Raw genomic sequence first — 22509 nt, 5'->3', positions numbered from 1 at the left:
ATGAAGAAACACCTTTATGACTGGGATATTGCATGGTCAGAAAAATTAACTAGATTCAGTAGCAAGGGAAATCTGCACTTTTCTGATATGACCCACTAAATAAAGGTGAGACCACACCACTGCTGTGTTAGTGCCCATCCACATCTTCTTCAACAGTAGAGTACCATGTATCTGATAAAAGAAAAATAAACTTCAAGGAGAGAGAATGAAACTATGTGTAAGATACTACTCAGCACAAGTACTGGTGTATCACTGGAAAGAGAGGCCCATTGGACATGCAAACTTTATATGCCCCAGTACAGGGGAACGCCAGGGCCAAAAAAATGGGAATGGGTGGGTAGGGAAGTAGGGGGGAGGGTATGGGGGACTTTTGGGATAGCATTGGAAATGTAATTGAGGAAAAGATTTAATTAAAAAAATTTAAAAAAATAGCTTTACAACCCCCCCCAAAAGCCACATACTTATAAAATCCCACCATAAATACAGAACCTGAGTACATCCAAATTACCAAGAGGGCATACAATATTGAGACTAAACTCTTACAGGTCTAAAGTTACCATTACTGTCACCTGTTGTATTTGTCAACATCTTAGATGACCTTGATTATCCTTCCATCCTGTCTGAAGTAGAATTCCACACTACAGCAATGTTTTCAATCACTCACAACATGTCACAGCATTCACCGGGCCTCTTAAACGTTTTGAACCCAACGTACTACATTGTATGATATAATTGACACATTTCTTTTTTTTTAAGGCATTTTTTCATTAGACATTTTTTTTTCATTTACATTTCAAATGCTATCCCCAAAGCCCCCTATTTGCTGCCCCTGTCCTGCTCCCCAACCCACCCATTCTTGCTTCCTGGCTTTCACCTATACTGGGGCATATGATCTTCCATAATACCAAAGGCCTCTCCTCCCATTGCTGGCCAACTATGTATTTTTTAGGTTAATTATAGACTGAAAGATTCATCCAGATAAAAGATATTGCAGGGATCTACAGATTCTGTTATCTATACTGGTGGGCTCGTGAGCTGATGACTCCATGCATGGAAATTTCCAGAGTGGGTAAAGGGAAAACAGAGAAATGAAACCCTGTGATTTTATTTGCTTCCTTGCTTCCCTGTTGACTTAAGAAGTTCATTAGGTAAATAGTAAAATTGTGTTAGATGTGCCAGCTGTGGTGTATGATCTCTAATAGCACCAAGTATATAAATAGTTCTTCAGGAACTTTGAGTTAGCCATGTTCATATCTAACCATTTTAAATGTCCCCCCTTCTCTTAGGCCTTTGCAAGTAACAAGCGATTTATTTTATTTTCACAGACCTTGAATTTCACCGTCGAATTATGCAAATATCACTGTTTTTCTGAACTTACACCCCATGAACAGATAAGAAGCTTGGTATCATATAGGATGAACTACTTATCCTTTTTGTTTTGCTTTATTTTTCCCCCATATTATAGATCACCATGCTTCTTCAATTTATAAATGCATCTAAACACTGCTCCTGGTGAAGAGGATTTGGGACCAAGATTTCCATCTCTACTTTCTAAGCTGTCATGTGAATAAATTATTTCAAGTAAACCTTATAGTTTCAAAAACTATGCCACAGAAGATAAATTAATCTCTTTTGGTGATGTTAACACTCAATATCTCTTACTTTAACCATAAGAGAAGTAGAGGCCAAACTACTATGGAATTAATGCCAAGCAAACCTTTCCTTACTAGACGTGAACACTAGATGTCAGAAAACAATGTTAACTAACAGTAAGCAAAAGCTAATAACATGACCCTTTTAAGTACTGAGATTAATGAAAAGGTACAGACTTTCTTATAAAACTAGCCAATATAAGAGATATGGGAGTAGGCACTACTAAAAAGATATTTGTACATGTCCTCACTTACTTTCTCAAATAAATGCATCCCTTAAATCCATGGCGCAGACTTCAGATTAAACTCTTACCCCAAGATAAGACATTCATAGATTTAAAAATTTTAATTGACACATGATAACATAACATGCTACATTTACACAGAAAATGTACTGGGAAGATATCACCTCAAATATCACTTTAGAAAAGAAACAGTGAGATGCTTGCTAGGCTAGAAACATTCACCCCTTGCCAGCCACTTTCTATAAAGCTTTTGTCCTGGATGAGTGTTCCAAGCTTTTCTCCACAGAAACCATCCTGTGGGTTAGAGGTGAGTTGAACCAGCCCTCCAACTTGTAAATAAAGATCCTGTATTCGGCTCCTTAGTGGTCTTTTGGAGTTCATGAACATTTCAGCACATTAATAACAGCTTTTAATATTTCATCTACTCTTTACATTTTTTGTTCCTGATATGGCTATAGCAAGTTTATTGTTTGGTAAGAAGTTTAGCTGTGAAATGGTAATGTTTTGCTCTCAAAGATGCTATTTGGAAAAGCCTATAACCTCAGTATAAAACCAGATCATGATATTTATGCTGCCTGTAGATTTGGTGTTGTCTTATTTTCACCATTTCTAGTCTTAATTTAGTTGATCTACCCATCTGTTCACTCATTCATTTATGAAAATATTTCCCACCACACACCTCTGAGTCAGACTCAAAGAACTAGCAGTCATCGGAAAACAGAAATATGATGACAGAATCTTAGACAACATCACTGAAACAAACACATAATAACTATACAAAAGTCAGATTTAGAGACTTCAAATGTTAGTGTTTAGAAAATGATTTTTCATAATGCCAAGATCAACCGTAGTCACTTAGAAGTCAGTTACTGCATGAGATTATAGATGACAACTCACCATCCAAGATTTTTTGCAACAAAATTTTCTCATGCAAGTAGTTCTGTAATTAGTTTATCTTTATTCATTTAATTTGATACACATATTTTATTTCAATTTTGCCTATTATTAAAACAAGGTTCAGTTTAATTTTGAATCTTATAAAATAATCACCAAGTATTATAGTGAATTACGGTATTTCAAACTTGTTATATTAAAATGTACTCTGATTAATAGTCATGTTTTAAAGCAATCATTTCTATAAAAGTCTATATTTAATTCATTTAACATTGGCTTGAATTCCATCACCTGTGTTAGATAGTAAAATCAATCAGAAAGTGGTTGCATACTACCACAATTAATGTCATCATTTTATTAACTTCATGTGATTAAATTCTCTTCATATGACGATCAGGATGCTCACTGTAGTAAAATACTGATGGTACCGGATAGGATAAAGCAAAGCAAAACCACAAGATCTCAGTGTTATATTCAATAAACAGAATTTCATTGTCACAGATTTCTTATTCTGTAGCAGTAAAATTAAAGTGGAATGTTATTTCTGACAGACAACTATCAAGAAATGTGTAATATATTTTCAAATGTAAATTACATATTCTGAATTGTGTTCTCTATGGTCCAAGTATTCTACATTACAAACTAATAATATTCACAGTATAATTGAATTAAAACATAATCACGGTTCTGAGATGATTTTACTGACATTTTATTTGAATGTCTCCATGTAATTTCTAATTGCTAATATAAATTTTGCTTATTTTCTAGATTTGAATTTATTTTTATGAGTATAAAATTGCACAGTACTATTTTTGCTCTATCTCATTTGCATGCATATTCACCAATGTTTTATATTTTATAAAATAACCACTTCAAAAAATCTCCCTTAGGTTTCTGAATGCTAGTAAATTATGTCACCTTACATAAGGAATCATATACTTCTTTGTAAAATGATATTATTACAACCGTGTGAATATATCCAGATAAAGTTCTAAAATGTTTAGATAGGATTGATCCTAAACACAAATAGTAAACAAAGCAACATAAGATACATAAACTTGAAAGTATACTTTAGTAATGAACAAGAATTTTCTTCACTAAGCTATTTTCTTCTTCACTACTAAAGAACACCGACAAAGTATTTCAGGGAACCAACATCCGTACATCTTTGGACTTGCAGAGCAGACACCACAGCACCAAAAGCGATGCCTGCCTCAGCTTGCTGTTTCTCAGAACCAGGATACATGAATGGACTGAAGGGAAAGTAATTATAATTGTGGCATAAAACAGGTTGTTTTTCTCTTGAGACCCAGAGGTCCAAAATTGTATGGCAAGAGACAAAAAGAAAACTGTGTAGAAGAGGAGAAAGGTCACTACCATGTGCAAGGCCTTTATATGTGCAGCTGTGCTGGTGTCTTCAGAGCCTTTTGCATGGTATTGCATGGTTTTTAGGTGTCTCCACAGGGAGAAGATGAGAAGCATAAAAGACAACAGGGACACAGTGAAGGGGATGGATGTGAACATTGTGTTGATTAAAAGAACAAGTCTGAAAAATTGAGTGCAATTATTTGATCTGACACTAAAAGAAAGGTTTCTTTTGGATTTATCACTCCAGATATCAATATGTATGTTCATTAGTAAAATATTAAAAAGCAGGAAGAAAAGAGAGATTAGCAATGTCACCAAAACCACCTTCTTAAATCTCCACCTTAAGTAGAGAAAAATATAGTTAGAAAAATTGGCTATCTTGAGAAAATAAAAGATGCTGAGACATGTAGCAAGCCAAACGCTGAAATGATTTGCAATAATCCAGGTGTTATTGTTTATTCTAATGATTTTCACAACCATCTTAATATCTGGATCCAGTGAAGATATTAGTGTAATTAAGAATGTAGACCATAGCAGATAAATCCTAGAGGTTGCCAAAGCGGTAATGATCTTATCCACTAAAGAGATTTTTCTTCTCTTCACCCAGTCTATGATGTTCACCAATGCTATGAATCCATTTGCAACATTCCCAATTATGAATTGCACAGTGATAATAACTGCCCATAAGATATCTATGGCAATACCCATCATCCATAAGAGAATAGCTTGATTTGTGTAGTCACTGAAGAATTGGTTACTGTATTCAATTCGGATATTTTTTTTAGAAATTCATAATATTCTTCTAAAGCTCCAAATATAATGACAAGCAAGATTTACCAATGTAGGTGAATGTAGCTGTATCTACATAAGTATTACTTATTGACATGGTCCCACTGAGTTACATCCAGATTCTGTGTGTCCTATAGTAGCCTGGAATCTGCTGCCAGTGATAATGAGGGAAAGGCTGGAACCTCAATGCTGAAATGTAAATAAAGGCCTGTTGATTTGCATTGGTTTTCTAGTTTTCCCTTCTTTACATATTTTAATTGACAATTTGAGTTCTGTGCGAGAAATATTCAAAACATTCTAAGACATTTAGAAAGCAACAAAAATATCAGAATATGAGAATTCTCAAATATTGAAGACAGTTTAAACAGTTTAGACTAATACTGTAAGGACCTATCACCAAAGCTCTTTTACAAATTATGACTTATCTGATATCACTTATAGGAGATTATTCCTTAAATACATAATATTAAGAATAATACAACTTTACCACTTACAATAGAAAATGTCTATACATACTGTTATATAACCATACACTTAATTGAGATCTAAATCCTTTTTCCCAATTTTATTGATAAAGATTTTCTTCTTTTTACTTAACTTAATCATGCATTGAGCTCACTCTTTATAGTTAAGTGATCAGAAATTGTTTCAACGTGCACATTAAGCTGTTTAACATGGGTAATGGATTCCTTGTACAGGGAAATGAGTAGATACACATTGTGGTTCACTGAGGTGATGCCGCTCATTCCCAAAGATCATATAAAAAGATGAGATACTAAGATTGAGGCACAGCAGCGTCCAAGATTAGAGAATCAACCATTTCATTTTGACATACTGTATAAGAGGTCACTTCTCAACTTCTATATCCTCCCCTAGAATAAAAACATGACCATGGGAGAATAAGAGTGAGTGTTGCTATCACTGTAATCCAAGATTAAATTTCAATTTTCCCGCAGAACCAACAAGACCTAAAAGACATTCACCAGATTAATATCCACAATGGTTTCATTCTATTTAACCTATTTAGCTTTACAGCGTATACTTAGCTGTGTTTACCAGAGATACAATGTATGAAACCAGCAGAAAGATTACCATAACTGATTAGATTGTAAAGTAAAATTTGGTTTGCTTAAGTTTTTTTTTCTTTTTTTAGAAGAGTGAAAGTTTAGCTGAGACTTGAGAAGAAGGCTAAATGGACAAGGATATAAAAGACAAAGGAAATTTTCTAGTACACATGAAAACTTAATCCATGATATTGAAAGGTACTATGACATATGCCTCTGAGTTGGTAGTAGATATTCATTGATGTTCTTGAAGACCACAGACTGACTGGAGTAAAGCAACAGTTTTATGGATTAGGTTCATAAAACAGTGTTCAGTGATGTTTTGTATTCTGAAAATGAAACAATTGGAAAGGTATGTGGTATGGAAAAGTTGATTTCTGATGTTAACTTAAAGGGAAAAGATCAAAGCAATGAGTTTTATCCAATAACCTTGTGTATGCTTTAAATAGTTGAGTCCTGACATAAAAAAAAAAAAAACCTCAATAATTTTTATGTTTTAAGTTTCAGATTGCCTAAACTGGATGAAGTTTTCAGTGTTGTGTATTCAAATGGAATGTGTGATAAAGTTTCAGATGAACTGAGTATGGAGTGTAGAAACCATAATAGAAGACTATTTTCATTGTTAATATTTTTTTATTTTATTGTAGTTTCTTTTTTCATTTCTAAGATAAAATACACTGATAAAATCAAGTTATAGCAACAATAACAAAAGTTTATTTTGGCTTACAGTTCAATGACAGAGAATTCAGGGTAGCTGAAGCTTTAAGCAGTCACATCAAATTTCCAGTCAGGAAGCAGAGGGCAGAGAATGTTCACTGCTTTTCTGCTTCCCCTATATCTCTTTGTTTCACATTCTCTCTCTCTCTCTCTCTCTCTCTCTCTCTCTCTCTCTCTCTCTCTCTCTCTGTATGTGTGTGTGTGTGTGTGTGTGTGTGTAGCCCAGTCTCAACCTGGGATCTAGATGGAATCAGTCTTCTTTCTCCAATTAACATATTCAAGATGATTCCCTATAGACATATAGATAACCTGTTTCAAGTGGGCCCACCTGGAGGCTTGGCTTCTGATTATTCTACATTCCTTTAAGTTTCAAATTCTCACTAGCCATTATAGATTATCTTGATTTTGTTACATTTTTGTTAATAGCTTCTGATATGCAAGAATCAAATGTAGAAAACAAAAAGGCAACACTTAAAATGTTGTATTAACTTGTATCATTGTTTCAACCTAGCCGCAGAGAATTAATGTAAAATCTTCTAAGAAAACAGTACATACTAAGTACTTGTAGTATATTTTATTAGAAAAGACAAGAAAGATTTGTTGTGGCGATAATTTTATCAACTTTATTCCAAAACTAGAGTTAGTATTACAATTTCTGATGAAAAACTAGTATGTTCTTAAATTACAAACAAAAATGCCAGCTTACACCACAATTACTAAGCATTTTGATCATTCAAAATATTCATTATATAAATCTACACTAAAATTCATAAATAATTGGCAAGAAGATATAGCAGTCATTATATTTAGATGTAGATGATATGGTATTTTATCTTAAAAAAATAAGTTTAAAACTTAAAACACAAAGTCAGTGTAAAAGTTTAATAAGGCAACTCAATTCTACTTCACCAAACTAACAAAAACACTAGCTAGATTATCATGTAAAAATTAAACTTTAAGTATAAGAAACAAAAAAAGCCCTGTAAAATATGTACTGAAATTACATGTCCGGTTACATTTTTTTTTCTAACGATTTTATATGTGTGTGAATTCATAGTTTTCCCATTAATGTTTCATGTAAACTTAAAGAAAATAGCTCTCTGCCAGTGTTTAACTTATGTACTGACCCTTGTCGTTTTTACTCACTGCTAAGTAAGCCTTTTAAATCATTAGGACTTCAGCTTCTACAAAAGAAAAGTATCACAGGCAGTCACGTGAACACTAATTACTCTGTATACAAATTAACTTCTCACAGACATTTTACAGTTCCCTATTTCAGTGTCTATTTAAGCATCCACATTTTGTTTTAAAGCCCTCGCTCAGATTATATTTCCAAAATTAATAAAGAGCTAAGAGCGTGGGTTTTCAAAGAAGGAGACACAGAATGCACTGATCTAAAGGACTGGAAATAGTACAACAAAAATGATTAAATGGGGAGAGGCAGAGGAGGGTAGTAAAGGGAATACAGAGAGGGATAAATGAAGCTAAATACATTTTTTAAAAAGCCACATAGAAACATAATAGTATTAATGTTTCTTCAAATATGCAACTGTACACATACAATAAGAGTCTAGATCATTGATTCTCAATCTGTATCTTGGAGGTCACCTAAGACCCCAATGAAAAACACACGTGTTTACATTATGACTCATACAGGGGCAAGATTACAGATTTAAAATGGCAATGCAAATAATTTTATGGTTAAGGGGTCACCACAATATGGGAAGTGTATTGTATTAAAGGGTCAGAGAATTAGGAGGGTTGAGAACTACTGGTCTAGAGACATCCTATAATGAGGCCACAATGTCAGTAACTAGATCCCACAAGAACTAAATAAAAATCCCAGGGCCAGGATTGGGCTGCCACTTTTGAAGTTGTTGGCAAGTGAGCCCCATGAAATGCTTCCTCAATATTACAGATGTATGCCAATACTTTTGCCTATCCTCTAGAACTTGTTGGTAAGCTCAGCTCCTATTTTTTTTTAATTACTTTATTTTTTACACTCCACATTCCATTTCCCACCCTCTCGTCCACCCTCCAACTGCTCCACATCCTCTTGACCACCTTTCCTGTCTCCACGTGGATGTCCCCACCCCCAACCCATCTGACCTCTAAAACAACTTGGAGCCTCCAGTCTCTTGACGGTTACGTGCATCTTCACTAAATGAACACAGACCCAGACGTCCTCTACTGTATGTGTGTTGGTGGCCTCATATCAGCTGGTGTATGCTGTCTCTTTGGTGATCCAGTGTTTGAGAGATCGCCAGGGTCCAGATTAATTGAGACTGCTGGTCCTCCTAGAGGATCGACCTTCTCCTCAGCTTCTTTCGGCCTTCTCTAATTGAACAACAGGTGTCAGCTACTTCTGTCCATTGGTTGGGTACAAATATCTGCCTCTGACTCTTTTAGCTGCTTGTTGGGTCTTTAAGAGGGCAGTCATGATAGGTCCCTTTATGGGAGTGCTCCATAGCCTGAGTAATAGTGTCAGGCCTTGGGACCTCCCCTTGAGCTGGATCCCACTTTGGGCCTGTTGCTGGATCTCAGGCTCCTCTTCACTTCCATCCCTGTACTTCTTTCAGACAGGAACAATTATAGGTCAGAGAGTGACTGTTGGATGGCAACCCCATCCCTCACTTGATGCCCTGTCTTCCTGCTGGAGATGGGCTCTGTAAGTTCCCTTTCAGTGATGTCAGGCATTTCATCTAAGGTCCCTCCCTTTGATTCCTGACAGTCTCTTACTTCCCATGTCTCTGGTACATTTTGGAGAGTCCCCCCAACCTCCTATTTCCTGAGGTTGCCTGTTTCCATTCTTTCTGCTGGCTTTCAGGTCTTCAGTCCTTTCCCCTCACCCAATACCAGAGCAGGTTTCCTTCTCCACCTCATTCACCCCTCCACCCAGTTCACTTTCCCTCCCAGGTCCCTCCCTCCTTCCCCACTTCCACTGGAAGAGAGAAGAAACCAGCCCTATTTTGAAAGGCTCCACACATTTAAGTTGTAGAACATGATATTCAGTTAGAAAATTCATTCTCTTGGCTAGCTTTCTTAGTGCATGCTGGTGCTATGCCTGCTGGAGGAGGAAAGGGAATGATTGATCTCATCCCTCTGCACACCTTGTGAGAGATAACAATGACTCCTTTTGTAAAAGAGACACACTGTGAGATATCCTCAAAGAATTGATAAGAGTGAGGGCAAAAAGAGCAAATTCAGGCAACATAAACTAGGCATATGAGAACTACACTGAACAAAAACGCAGTATGATTGATTTCTTTTGAAAAAAATGAGATAAATAAATAAAACTTCATTTCCAAAATACAGAAAATGAAATGTTTTACTGAAGTGTTAACAACTTAGAAGACAGGAAATAAGGCCAGGGAAAAGGAATGCCTTTGCCTTATCTCCATAAATTCAATGTATTTACAATTTTTATACAGTTTATTAAATTTTTTACCTCCAGTTTTCCATGACAGCTATACCAATAATATATCCTTATAAGAAAAGCTAATGTTATATATTGATCACTAAAATTATGTAAATTTCTTTTTCATATCATAATGTGTTTCTGCTAATCCTGTTTACATATATGAGTACATAATAATATAAATTATCATACATTCATTGATCTCTATTAGAAAACTATACATACATATATATATATGATTCACTATATTAAATATAATGATAAAGGTATAAAATATCAATAAGCCAGCCCCCACAGACCTGAAGGATTTCTTAATTGAATCTTATATTTGGAGTAAAGAGTTGGGAGCTCTGATTTCTAAAGCAGGTTTGCATCTTAATTTTTAATGTACAACTTTAAGCACACCTTCATTGCAATTATTTTAAATTTATCTAAAATTATAAATTTATATAATAGCTATATCTCACTTACATAAACAATATGTCTTTCTTAGAGTCTCAGTTTAAAATCTTGGAAAAACTATTACTGATGGAAGTGAAGCTATACAATCAGATAGAATGAATGGTAGTTTATTAAGACAAATATGGTAACTACACACAAAGAATGTGTATTCAGAATGTTGAAATATGTGTTCCAACACTGAGATAGTACAGAAGGTGCAAATAATCACATAACTAAATGAAACAAAAAGTCATATCCTATGTTATTTGTCAAATACACTGCTAGAGACCACAGGTAGACAAGTTAGACTAAACAATGAAACAGTCTGTGGAGTTTTTGGATGATACTTGATGATAGGTTTTTAGCTTTTGGTTTGGAAAAATCCCTATTCTTAGAATATATTACAGAGACTTTACCTGTTCGTCTAAATGATGTTAGGTAAGACACAGAAAAATAGCTATTAACTGGAAGGGAGGTATCTCCTAACAACACAACTCTGATTCTGTAAGACTTCAATTGATCACAATCAAAGAAATTTTAATAAATAAATAAACTTTAAGTAGAATCTTGGACAGAGATGAAGCTTTTTTCTTCTGGGAACCTTAATTTTTACTGTCATAGTGGTGATAAAATTACTGTATTTTATAAAGATCACACTTTGATTGTAGCATATTTGGATAATGCTGATTCCAAATGTACTTTTATAAATATGATATAATAATATTGTAAACAAGAAAATATTATAAATATAAACAAAGGTAAACATGAAAGTATTTCTTAGAAATTGTCTCTGCTTTAGAATATGCATGATGATACAAACCTTACTAGGAACCAGAGGATCTTACATCTTTGGGCCTGCACCTCATCCACCACAGCACAGAAAGAGAAGCCTGTCTCAATTTAGTGTTTCCCAGAATCAGGATATAGGAGTGGAATAAAGAAAAAGCTATTCCAGTAAATAGGCTAAATAAAAAAATCATATAATTCTCCTGTAATTCAATGCTGCAAACATTTATAACAAGAGAAAGTAAAAATATGGCATAAAGAGAAAGGAAAGCAAGGCCAGTCTTTAAGGCTTTAATGTGGGCCTTGGTGTTGGAGTCTCTGGAACCCCTGGCATTGTTACACATCTTCTTTTCATGTTTCCACAAAGAGAAAATTAACAGGAAAAAAGCTACCAGTGATACAGCAAAGGGGATGCTTGCAAATATAGAGTTGGTGAATAAAAGATGTTTGAGAAATAAAGTAGAGTTCCTTGAACTAAAATTATAAGGCATGATTCTTACATTCAGTTCAACCCAGACATCAATATGGGTATTGATGACTATGATGTTCAAAACCAAGAAGGCGAGGGACATCATCAGGGTTACTGAAACCACATGCCTAGTTCTCCATTTTAAGTAAAGAAAAATTGAACTTGAAAAATTGACTATCTTCAGAAGGTAAAAAATACTGAGTTTGGTAGATATCCAAAGATTAAAGTGATTGGTAACAACCCAGGCAATATTGATCACTCTTACAACTATTTCTGTCATTTTTACTTGGTGAATAAGGAAAATCAATATATTTATTTGTACAAGCCAGAGCTGAACAAGTCGGGAAATTGTAAGGGCAGTGATGATTTGATCCACTGGAGAAATTGTTCTTCTCTGAACCCAGTTGACAAAATTCACCAGTGCTATGAATCCATTTAAAAGGTTCCCAAAGAGAAATTCCAAAATGAAAATGGTTGCAAATATGATCTGTATGATAGCAGCCATGGTCTGTAAGAGAATCCCACAGTCTGTTACTTATCACTATATTCATCTAAGATGCTATGTATATTTGATAAATGAAAAATCAGAAAGAGTTTTTCTTTGAAATCTCACACCACCAATGTAAATCAAGAAAAATTAGAGATATTCTAATCGCTGATTTCATAGTTTTCCTCATGAATATCTTGTATTTTTCCACACATTCTAGCTAAGCTTTGTCTACATATTAGATGCCTTATACACAATAGACTAGAGTCTTTTGCAGTTGTTGATAATACAGGAAAGGCTGGCCTTTCATGAGCAACTATGCAAGCAAAATATATTATTTATATTTTTTGGCTTTTCTACTACTATGCATATCATTATGATCAGCTATTTTAATTACTACTAATATTACAACATTTGAACAATTCTATCAAGGACAATATTATCAGATGGGTTGGGGTATGTTGATGCACAATTTAATTTCTGTTTACAAGAGGCAGTGGTAGATAAATTTCAATATTTGAGGCCAGTCTGGTATACATAGGTCTTTTGCCAGGTCTACAGATTGAGAACTTGTAGAAGGTGGGAGGACCCTCTAAAATGTACCAGAAATTCAAGAGGTGAGAGTCTCTCAGGACTCAAAGGGAGGGAACTTAGAATGAATTCCCAACAGTGGGAAGAGGGAACTTGTAAAGTCCACAACCAGTGGAAAGACAGGGCATCAAGTGGAGGGATGGAGTTGCCATCCCACAGTCAAAAAATCTGACTCAGAATCATTCCTGTGTGAAAGAACTGCAGGGACAAAAATGGAAAAGAAGATGAGGTTAAAGAGGTCCAGTGATTGGCCCAAACGGGATCCAGCTCTAGGAGATGCTCCAAGGCCTGACACTTTTATTGATGCTGTGGTGTGCTTATAGATAGGAGCCTATCATGGCTGTCCTCCTAGAGGCCCCAAAAGCAGCTAACAGGGACAGAGGCAAATACTTACACCCAACCAATGGACTGAAGTTGGGAACACCTGTGATTGAATTAGGAAAGAGTGGAAGAAGGTGAGGAAGAGGACTACCTCATAGGAATAACAGCAGTTCAACTAACCCAGACCCCTGAGATCTATCATACACTGAGCCATCAACTAGGCAGCATACAAGAGCTGGTCTGAGCCACCAACTCATATACTGCAGAGGACTGCCTGTCTGGCCTCAGTAAGAGAAGGTGTGCATAACTCCTGAGAGATTTGAGGAACCAGGGAGTAGCGAGGCTTGGCAGGGGTGGTTGTGGGTGAGGACATTCTCTTGGAAACTGCAGGGAGAAGGAATGGGATTAGGAACTATGGGAGGCTGAACCAGGAGGGGAGCAACAACTGAACTATGAAATATAAAGGTAATTAAAAATCCAATCCTTCCATTTTTACATTATGAAATACACATACTCAGCAAACATTGGAGTATTTCTTTTGCACATGAAAAATACTGCAATCTTATTTATTTTATCTATTTATCTTAACATTAGACAAGACTCACCCTCAATAGCTGACTCTCCTTTGCACTATAGGGCTGATAGGTCCAAGATTAACAAAGTGTTCAAATTGTATCCACATCATCTCTCACCCACATCTTCCCTATGGTTGGAAGCAGAGCTAATAAGATGTATCAAAGATAATATGTTTCTGTGTTGCATGAAAAGTAAGTACAAAGACACAGTCATTATTCATAGTAGTCAAAGTCTGAACACAAAACAAAACAAAAAAAATGCTATAAATGCTAGCAAAGACTGGACAAATATTTTGATAAAAAAGTGTATTTTGATTAAAAAAAGAGAGAGAAAGAAACAAAGTAATAAAATACCATGAGCAACATATACATAACACCTCCAAGAATGAGGAAAAGTATAACAATAGAGTCTCCACAGGAGACTTACTCTGGCTCAGCTAAGCTTAGGTGCCAGAGTGTAGTACTGAAAAGACAAATCAAAAACAAATGATTACATGAGGTGTTCAACTGGAGTGAGGGAAAGTGTGGGAGTCATAAAACTTCAAGTGGTTCAGAAAAGAGACAGGCATGTCTCTCTAGAGTGATGTACTCTCACCTTGAAATTTCCATTGCTCTGCTGCAGTAACTTTCACTCTAGGTGGGGAACACCTTAGGTTTGAATTCTATTCTGTAGAAAAGGGAATCTTTTCTAGAAAAATTAAATTTATTAATAAGAATGATTCCCAAAAATAAGAACTAATTATGCACTAAATCTTCATCAGATATATGTCTCCATATGTGATTTAGAATAGAAATTTCTTGTCAATTAAGAGCTTAAGATTTCAATAATGAATTCTAAAAGTAGTTAGGTACAAATTAAAGTGAAAAAGAAGAATTTGTCAAAATAAATGTATAAGTAGTGACTATAAATAAAATTAATATTTCAAAAAATAAAGTAACATGAAAAACCTGCAGTAATAATAAAATATAAAATCCTTAAGTTATAAATAAGAAAATAACTGTATTATTTGAAAAATATAAAAAGCATGCCATTATGAGTCTTCTGTTCATGATATGCATGCTGAAACAGTACTTGTTATTTTCAATTATAAAACAGATTTTTGTATTAGTAGTCACAAAGCAAGACAAAACAGATATTTCAGCAATTAATTATACTTACTGCTCTTGCAGGAGATCGAAGTGTGCTTCTCAGGACCAATGTCTTGTGGCTCTCAGTATCCTATTACTACAGCTCCAGGTAGATATGCTGCCTTGGGCCACCATGGGAACCTGAATATATGCATACACTCACACAAAAACATGTACACTGACACTCAAATATAAAAGCATAAAGAAAAGTTCATAAATCCAACCAATTCTGAAGATGGCAAGAGCTGAGATAGTTTCATCTGAGAAGATACATAATGATTCAGTAAGTAAAGTTTACCAATGCAATTAATGTACAAGATTTCTAAAAGAAAATTCTGTAATTACTTGAGTGAAAATTATGCTCCAGTCAAGATGAGCTATAAAACTTACTGTATGTTCATGGGTAGGAATGGACAAGCCCACTATCCCTAGTTGGTCTAAATTTCTTCTAGTTCCTGATTTCTGCATGTGGAATAAATTCTAATTTTTTTATGCTATGGGATGTGGAGTAAACATTTTGATTTTTTTTTTTTTTTTTTTTACATTCTAAGACAAATGTTCATCAGAGAAACTGTGACATCCTGAAAGGACAGGTAAATATTGCTTTGATGGAAAAGCATTATTATTTACAAGATAATTTAAAATTACTCCTGTTTGTATAACATATCTCAACATAATAGGCTAGAGTCTTTTATAGCTGATATTGAAAAAAGCTGAATTTTCATTTTTTCCATGTAAATGAAGACATATTTCTTTCTGTAATTTTGATGTTTTGTTTTGCCTAACTTTTGCATATTTTGAATTAAGCCAGATTGGAAGGTTTGATAGCAGTGTGTCAGATATGTATCAAGTTGATGTAATTTAGTGTGGTGCAGGCAACCGGTATGGTAATTGTTACTAGGAATAACAATTTCAACAAAATATTATATTTATGTAAAAATTTCTTTAAAAGTTTGCTTTATTTTTTATTTTATACCCTTCTACTTTTTTCTAGGTACCAACAGGAATGCTAATATTTTTTCTAGTGGATACCTAGTTTTATTGTTGATAAGCCATCTATAGTTCATCCCATCACCTTTTCCACCCCCAACCATTTCACTTATTTCCTAAAAACTATTAAATATTTCCGGAAATTGAAACATTTAGTATTGTGCTTCAAATTTCATATTCTATAGATCCTTTTGAATCACTAGATATGTATATCTTGGACTACCCACTTACCTTTGATTATCTCATCTGAAATTTTAGAGAAGTCTTTTATTGGGGTGTTTTAGATTTCTTTTGACATTATTACCTAACAATAGATTGATATTTGGAGGACTTTAATGTTTATATGATTACTACTAACTACTAGGCTATAACATGTACACATGTCATGCTATATAAATATTAAAATATACCCTTTAAGTGGTTTCAGATAACGTTTTCCCACTTCTTAAATTAGAGCAGGTTTTATTTATTTATTTTTTTAAGTATCTCTAAGGAAACAAGAACAAAAACAATACTAAACCATGTTCTAGCTTGTGTTTCCTTCTGCCGTGAGAAGCACATAGGTGGAAGTAACTTGGGGAGGAAAAGATTTATTTGGCTTACACTTCCAGGTCACAGTTCTTCACTGAGGCAAGCCAAGGTAGAAAGAAAAGAAGGAACTGAGGCAGACATCATGAAGGAATGTTTACTAGCTTGTCCTCAGGTTCACATTTAGCTACCATTTTTTACGTAGCCCAGGCTTACCTACTCAGTAATGGCCTTGTCCACATTAGGATGGGCTTTCTTGTATAAACTGTCCACTAAGAAAATATCCCACAGATAATGCCCACACATCAATCTGATCAAGGCAAATTCCAACTGAAGCTCTGATGAATAATTCTGGTTTATGTCAAGATGACAGCTGATGCTAACCAGGAAGTACCTATATATTTTTCAAAGAATCAATAAACACCATAAAGAAGAAAATCTACAATGAATGAAAAAAGCAGAAGTCTGTGGAGATCTGCTGGTAAAAATGAGATATAAGTAAATATTCTTTCTAAAACTTTATGGGACCCTAAGTTTCTCATGGCTTAACAAGACTAAATACAGTGTACATGGCCATATTTCCCTCTGTTTTGTAGTTAACTTCTTGGGCTTAACCTGTTTAAAGTTTTTCAGCTGTCTATAAAGCATATAATTTTCTCATTTTTTATTATTTTTCTAAGATCAATGCTAACAAGCCTATATATAAGTGTTAGTTTATATGATGTGTGATATTCTTTCCTTCCTAGTATTCATTTATCTTCTTCCATCTCCTGCTTAATCCCTTCTGAAATCGGTCCTTCCTCGTGCCACTTGTTTTTATACTTGCCTGTCTTTAATTGGGGTTGTCTGTAGAACTGTAGTTAGGATATTATCTAATTAACCCACAGAAATAATTAGCAGCTATATCACTGGGGAATAAATCTCACTCTCACTACAGCAACCATTAACTTGCTGTATCTAGCTCCTCAAGAAAAAGACCAGTTTTCAAGGTTCCTCATGGAATTTTGATAGACTTAGTCTTACAGGAATCATACATGTAACCACTATGACTGTGAGTTTAGGGTTGCAACAGTAATGCGATGTCCACATCCAGAAGACAATGGTTTGTAACATGCCTTCCCATCTTCCAGCTATTACATGTCTTCTATTCCTTCTGGTTGACACCTTCAAATCCATTCAGAAAACTAACATGGTTACTTTCTAGCCTTTCAAAATAGGGTTACATGTTGACATATAATTTAAAACAACCATAACTTTATGTAGGTTGCTGAAAAACACACACACCCATATTGAAATAGCATTTTGGAATGGAATGGAAACTGTTATGGCCAATGCTACTCCCTTCACATTTATGTGAGCCTCAGGTTTCAATGTCCACCACTATGAAAGAAACAAAAGAAAGGAAGTATAAAATAAAGAAAGAAAAAAATGAAAGAAAGATGAGTTAATAAAGAACAAAAATCATAAACTGATTTAAATATTTTAAGACAAATTAACATTTTGTATATAAACAGCTAGAAAATTTCATACTTATATATAATAAGAGAAAATACAAACAAATTTACAGAAACATTTCATATTTCTACTGTCATCAATGCTAATATGTTCCAATTGGTTCCAAATCCTTGTAAAAAAATTCTTATATGACATTTTAGAATATTGTGTACATTAAACACACACCCCCTTTCAATTGTCCCCTATCTCTCTATCATTTTCCCTCCCAAATTCTTGGATATCTTTAGGAAGCACACTGAATCCATTTACTGTGTTGAAGCTTTGTGTAGACATCTATTTGCGCAGGGCAGCCTCTCAGGGGCTCTAGCTCTTAAGAACATTGACTTGCTCTTTCCCCACAGGCAATAATTTCTAACAGCTACTCAAATAAGTGATAGAACTTTGTAGGCACCTTCTTCAATTATAACAAAAATTCAGATTTTTGTCAGCTTAATAGTCCACATTTTGTCTTTAATAATTATGATTCAAATTGACTCATAAATAGCTATGATTTGCATATTTTGTTTTACAATTTAGTATTTCTTAAATTAATACATGAATAAAATTCATAATATGACTACTGACATTTCTTTTTGTAATTTTTAAAATCATTTTGAATAATTTCCTATAAGTGCACTTCATATTATTTCCATCCCTTCCTCTTGCCAGGGAAACTCCTCCACTATCCCCTACCACTCTCAAATGTATGACTTCCATAAACACACACACACTACACAGTGAACACTTGGGATTGGATAGCCAATCTGGTGATTCATCCTTGGAGTAAGTGATTCCTCCCATCTCAGCACCAACAACTGCCTGAAGCTCTTCATCTAAGAGTGGGGCCATGTGAAATTTTCTTCATTAGAATTGACATCAACTCATGTTGTCATCATTCCTGTCTTGTTTATGCATTCATATTGCTGAGATTTCATCTATGCAGCTTTCCTGTCACACCCCAAAACTGTTATCAAGCAAGAAGTACCTTGGCTATCTGGCTCTTATAATCTTTTTTTTTTTTAATATTTTTATTACATATTTTCCTCAGTTACATTTCCAATGCTATCCCAAAAGTCCCCCATAGCGCCCCCCACTTCCCTACCCACCCATTCCCATTCTTTTGGCCCTGGCATTCCCCTATATTGGGGCATATAAAGTTTGCAAGTCCAATGGGCCTCTCTTTCCAATGATGGCCGACTAGGCCATCTTTCGATACATATGCAGCTAGAGACAAGAGCTCCGGGGTTCTGGTTAGTACATCATGTTGTTCCGACAATAGGGTTGCAGATCCCTTTAGCTCCTTGGGTACTTTCTCTAGCTTCTCCATTGGGAGCCCTGTGATACATCCAATAGCTGACTGTGAACATCCACTCCTGTGTTTGCTAGGCCCCGGCATCGTCTCACAAGAGACAGCTATATTTGGGTCCTTTCAGCAAAATCTTGCTAGTGTATGCAATGGTGTCAGCGTTTAGAAGCTGCTTATGGGAAGGATCCCTGGATACGCCAGTCTCTAAATGGTCCATCCTTTCATCTTATAATCTTCTTAGTACCTCTTCTGTGATGTTCCTTGAGCCTTAGGTATAGGAGTTGCATTGTAGATGCAACTGGGGATAGATAACTCAAGGTCACTTATTTTTGTATTTTGATCAGTTGTGGATCTCACAAGTAATCTCCAACTGCTGCAAAAGAAAGTTCATTTGATAAGGGATGAAAAGTACATTTATGTATGGGTCTAAGTATTTTGAATACAGGTAGAAACTAGAGTGATTTAAAAGAGTGGTAATAGATTTTGCTGAAAGGAACCAGAATAGCTGTCTCTTGTGAGACTATGCCGGGGCCTAGCAAACACAGAAGTGGATGCTCACAGTGGATGCTATTGGATGGATCACAGGGCCCCCAGTGGAGGAGCTAGAGAAAGTAACCAAGGAGCTAAAGGGAACTGCAACCCTATAGGTGGAACAACAATATGAACTACCCAGTACCCCCCAGAGCTCGTGTCTCTAGCTGCATATGTAGCAGAAGATGGCCTAGTGGACCATCAGTAGAAAGAGAGGCCCATTGGTCGTGCAAACTTTATCTGCCTCAGTACAGAGGAACGCCAGGGCCAAGAAGTGGGAGTGGGTGGGTGGGGGAGTGGGTGGGGGAGCATGTGGGGGACTTTTGGGATAGCATTGGAAATGTAAATGAAATAAATACATAATTTTAAAAAAAGAGTGGTAATAGTAGGCTCTCCTCTCAGAGATGATCTCTCCAGTCACAGACCTAGGCATTTAGTTCTATTCTCTTCAGTGGGTTTTAAATCCAATTAAAATCAACTTATTGTTACCCTTAGGATTTCAGTGTTGATATTCTACCCCTGTGGGTATCTTTCTGAGCCAATCGTTGCTATGATTCACAGACTTTAAATATGGATAGGACTATTGAGTACTTTTCTCCCTTGGTAGATTGGATAGCTCCTTCTGTTACTATGAGAGCTAATTCTAAGAAAGGAAGTTTTCAAGACAATTCTAACTTGATTCCTACAAGTTGTGTATCTAAAGTGTGTAGTGTCTTCAACAATAGAATATCACTTAAGTACTAGGGTAGTGAGCAAAGACAATGAGAATACCCTTTCTTTTTTTCAGTCTCTTGGAATCCTCTGGCAAACAGCATTAAAGTTTTTGTTAGATTATTAGATTATGCTCCTTGAGTTTTATATATGTAGACTTATAAAATAATGATTTTCTATGGGTTTTTCAAAAAAAATTTAGTAGTTTTTCATTTTTCACTCTGCTTTCCCTCTCTCACCAATAAAAGACCCTTTATTGTTTTTCCCTTTTAATTTTTTTTCACTCCATAACACCTGTGTCCTATATCAACTCTAGAACTCTTCTCTGCCCCATCCCATGTTCTTTCTATTTTCCTGGATTCTGTGGTTACTTTAGATTATATCATGGAACTTGCAAGTATATGAATGGAATTGGAAATATTATACTGAGTATGGTAACATAGACCCAGAAAGACAAATGTGTCATTTTTTCTTTTATTTGTAAATCTTAGCTCTGAATCTTTAGACCATATAACTTGACTACAGAAATCTGCATTTACATGGTGTGTATTGATATGATTCTCTATCTAAGATTGTAACAAAAGTTTGTTACAGACTATTTAATTTACAAATACTTATGGCAAAATATAACATATGACTTTTTATATATGATAATTTCTTGTCTCCTGATTTATCTTTAGGATAAGGAAAATGATTCCTTGGGCGGTCTTTGGATCCTATACTTCTATATTTTTAAACCTGTACCAGAACCAAGAAATCAGAGAGAGAGAAGCCAATCTCAATCTTCTGTTTACCAAAATCATGACAAATGGGTGAGCAGAAAACACAGCATTTCCCAGAGCCCAGACAAACAAAAAGATCAGGTATCTCTCTGGTGACACAAAACTCCAAACTTTAACAAAAAATGATAGAAAAAAAATAGTGTATAGCACTACAGACACAATGATGGTTTGCAAGGCTCTGATGTGCACTGTGGTGCTGATGTCTCTGCATCCTTTGGTGGTGTGCTGTATATTCTTCAGATGTCTCCACAGGGAGAAAATGAGCAAAGAAAACATTACCGTGGACATAACAAAGGGTATGAATGTGAACATAGGATTAGTAAAAGAAAGAAATTTGCAAATTTGTTCATGGTTATACATTATGAAATTTTGAGACACATTTCTTTGAACACTATCAAAACACACATCAGAATATATTTTTATAATTACAGTATTTAAGAACAAGAAAAATAGAGACACTAACAGGGTCACCAATACCACATTTTTAGATCTAAACTTTACATAAAGAAAAATAATGTTAGAAAAGTTGGCTATCTTGAGAAAATAAAGGATGCTCAAGTTTGCAGTAAGCCAAAAGTTACAATGATTGATCACCATCCAGGAAATCAAATACGTTGATAACATCTTACCAGTTTCATGTAATTCTGGGTAATGAACAGACACCCAGCAATCTAGGAATACCAACCAAATTAGAGCGATTCTGCTAATTGCCAGAGCAGTGCGAATTTGATCCACTAAAGAGATTTTTCTTCTTTGGACCCAGTCTATGCAGACTATCAGAAAAATGAATCCATTTCCTAAGGTTCCCATTATGAATTCCATACTGAAAACTATTCGAAGTGTGCTCTGTAGAACAGTCACCATTTTCTGTAAAACAATACCCAAACTTCTGAGGTAACTGCTGAAGATTTGTTAATATATTCCTTTAAAACATATTGTTCCTTCAAAATATGAGTGCACTTTCATTAAAATATTGCAGAAGTGATATCTCACAAACAATTATCAAGATTTCTTAATGACGCATATGAAAATCTTAAATTGATAGACATAAGTGAAATTCATCCAAAGACTAACAAGCTTGAATTATTCTAAAATGTTCTCTAGGTAATGCTGAAGGAAATATCTTGCTTTTGTAAGCCAACATACAATTTTTTTCCTTTGGAACATTTTAAAATATCTGGATAAGTGAGTATTTGACAAAGTTATATTCTAATAAACATAT

The 22509-nt window shown here is 34.9% G+C and overlaps 3 protein-coding genes across 3 annotated transcripts; all 3 read right to left on the bottom strand.

Moving 5' to 3' along the window:
- Window positions 1-3934: 3934 nt before the first annotated feature.
- On the bottom strand, window positions 3935-4870 carry LOC110297098 (taste receptor type 2 member 125). The gene has a single exon (XM_021165888.2). It carries the CDS (start codon window positions 4868-4870, stop codon window positions 3935-3937), a length of 936 nt encoding a protein of 311 aa, XP_021021547.1.
- A 6542-nt stretch (window positions 4871-11412) lies between these two features.
- On the bottom strand, window positions 11413-12348 carry LOC110295821 (taste receptor type 2 member 125-like). The gene has a single exon (XM_021164198.1). The coding sequence runs from the start codon at window positions 12346-12348 to the stop codon at window positions 11413-11415; it is 936 nt and encodes a 311-aa protein (XP_021019857.1).
- An 8873-nt stretch (window positions 12349-21221) lies between these two features.
- LOC110295849 (taste receptor type 2 member 113) lies at window positions 21222-22151 on the bottom strand. Its single transcript, XM_021164211.1, has one exon. It carries the CDS (start codon window positions 22149-22151, stop codon window positions 21222-21224), a length of 930 nt encoding a protein of 309 aa, XP_021019870.1.
- Between the last annotated feature and the right edge of the window lie 358 nt (window positions 22152-22509).

The sequence above is a fragment of the Mus caroli genome, unplaced genomic scaffold (genome assembly GCF_978045245.1).
Source record: "Mus caroli unplaced genomic scaffold, Mus_caroli_1 scaffold_7, whole genome shotgun sequence".
Taxonomy (NCBI): domain Eukaryota; kingdom Metazoa; phylum Chordata; class Mammalia; order Rodentia; family Muridae; genus Mus; species Mus caroli.
Note: the sequence above shows the minus strand (reverse complement) of the source record. Positions and strands in the feature narration are given on the sequence as shown.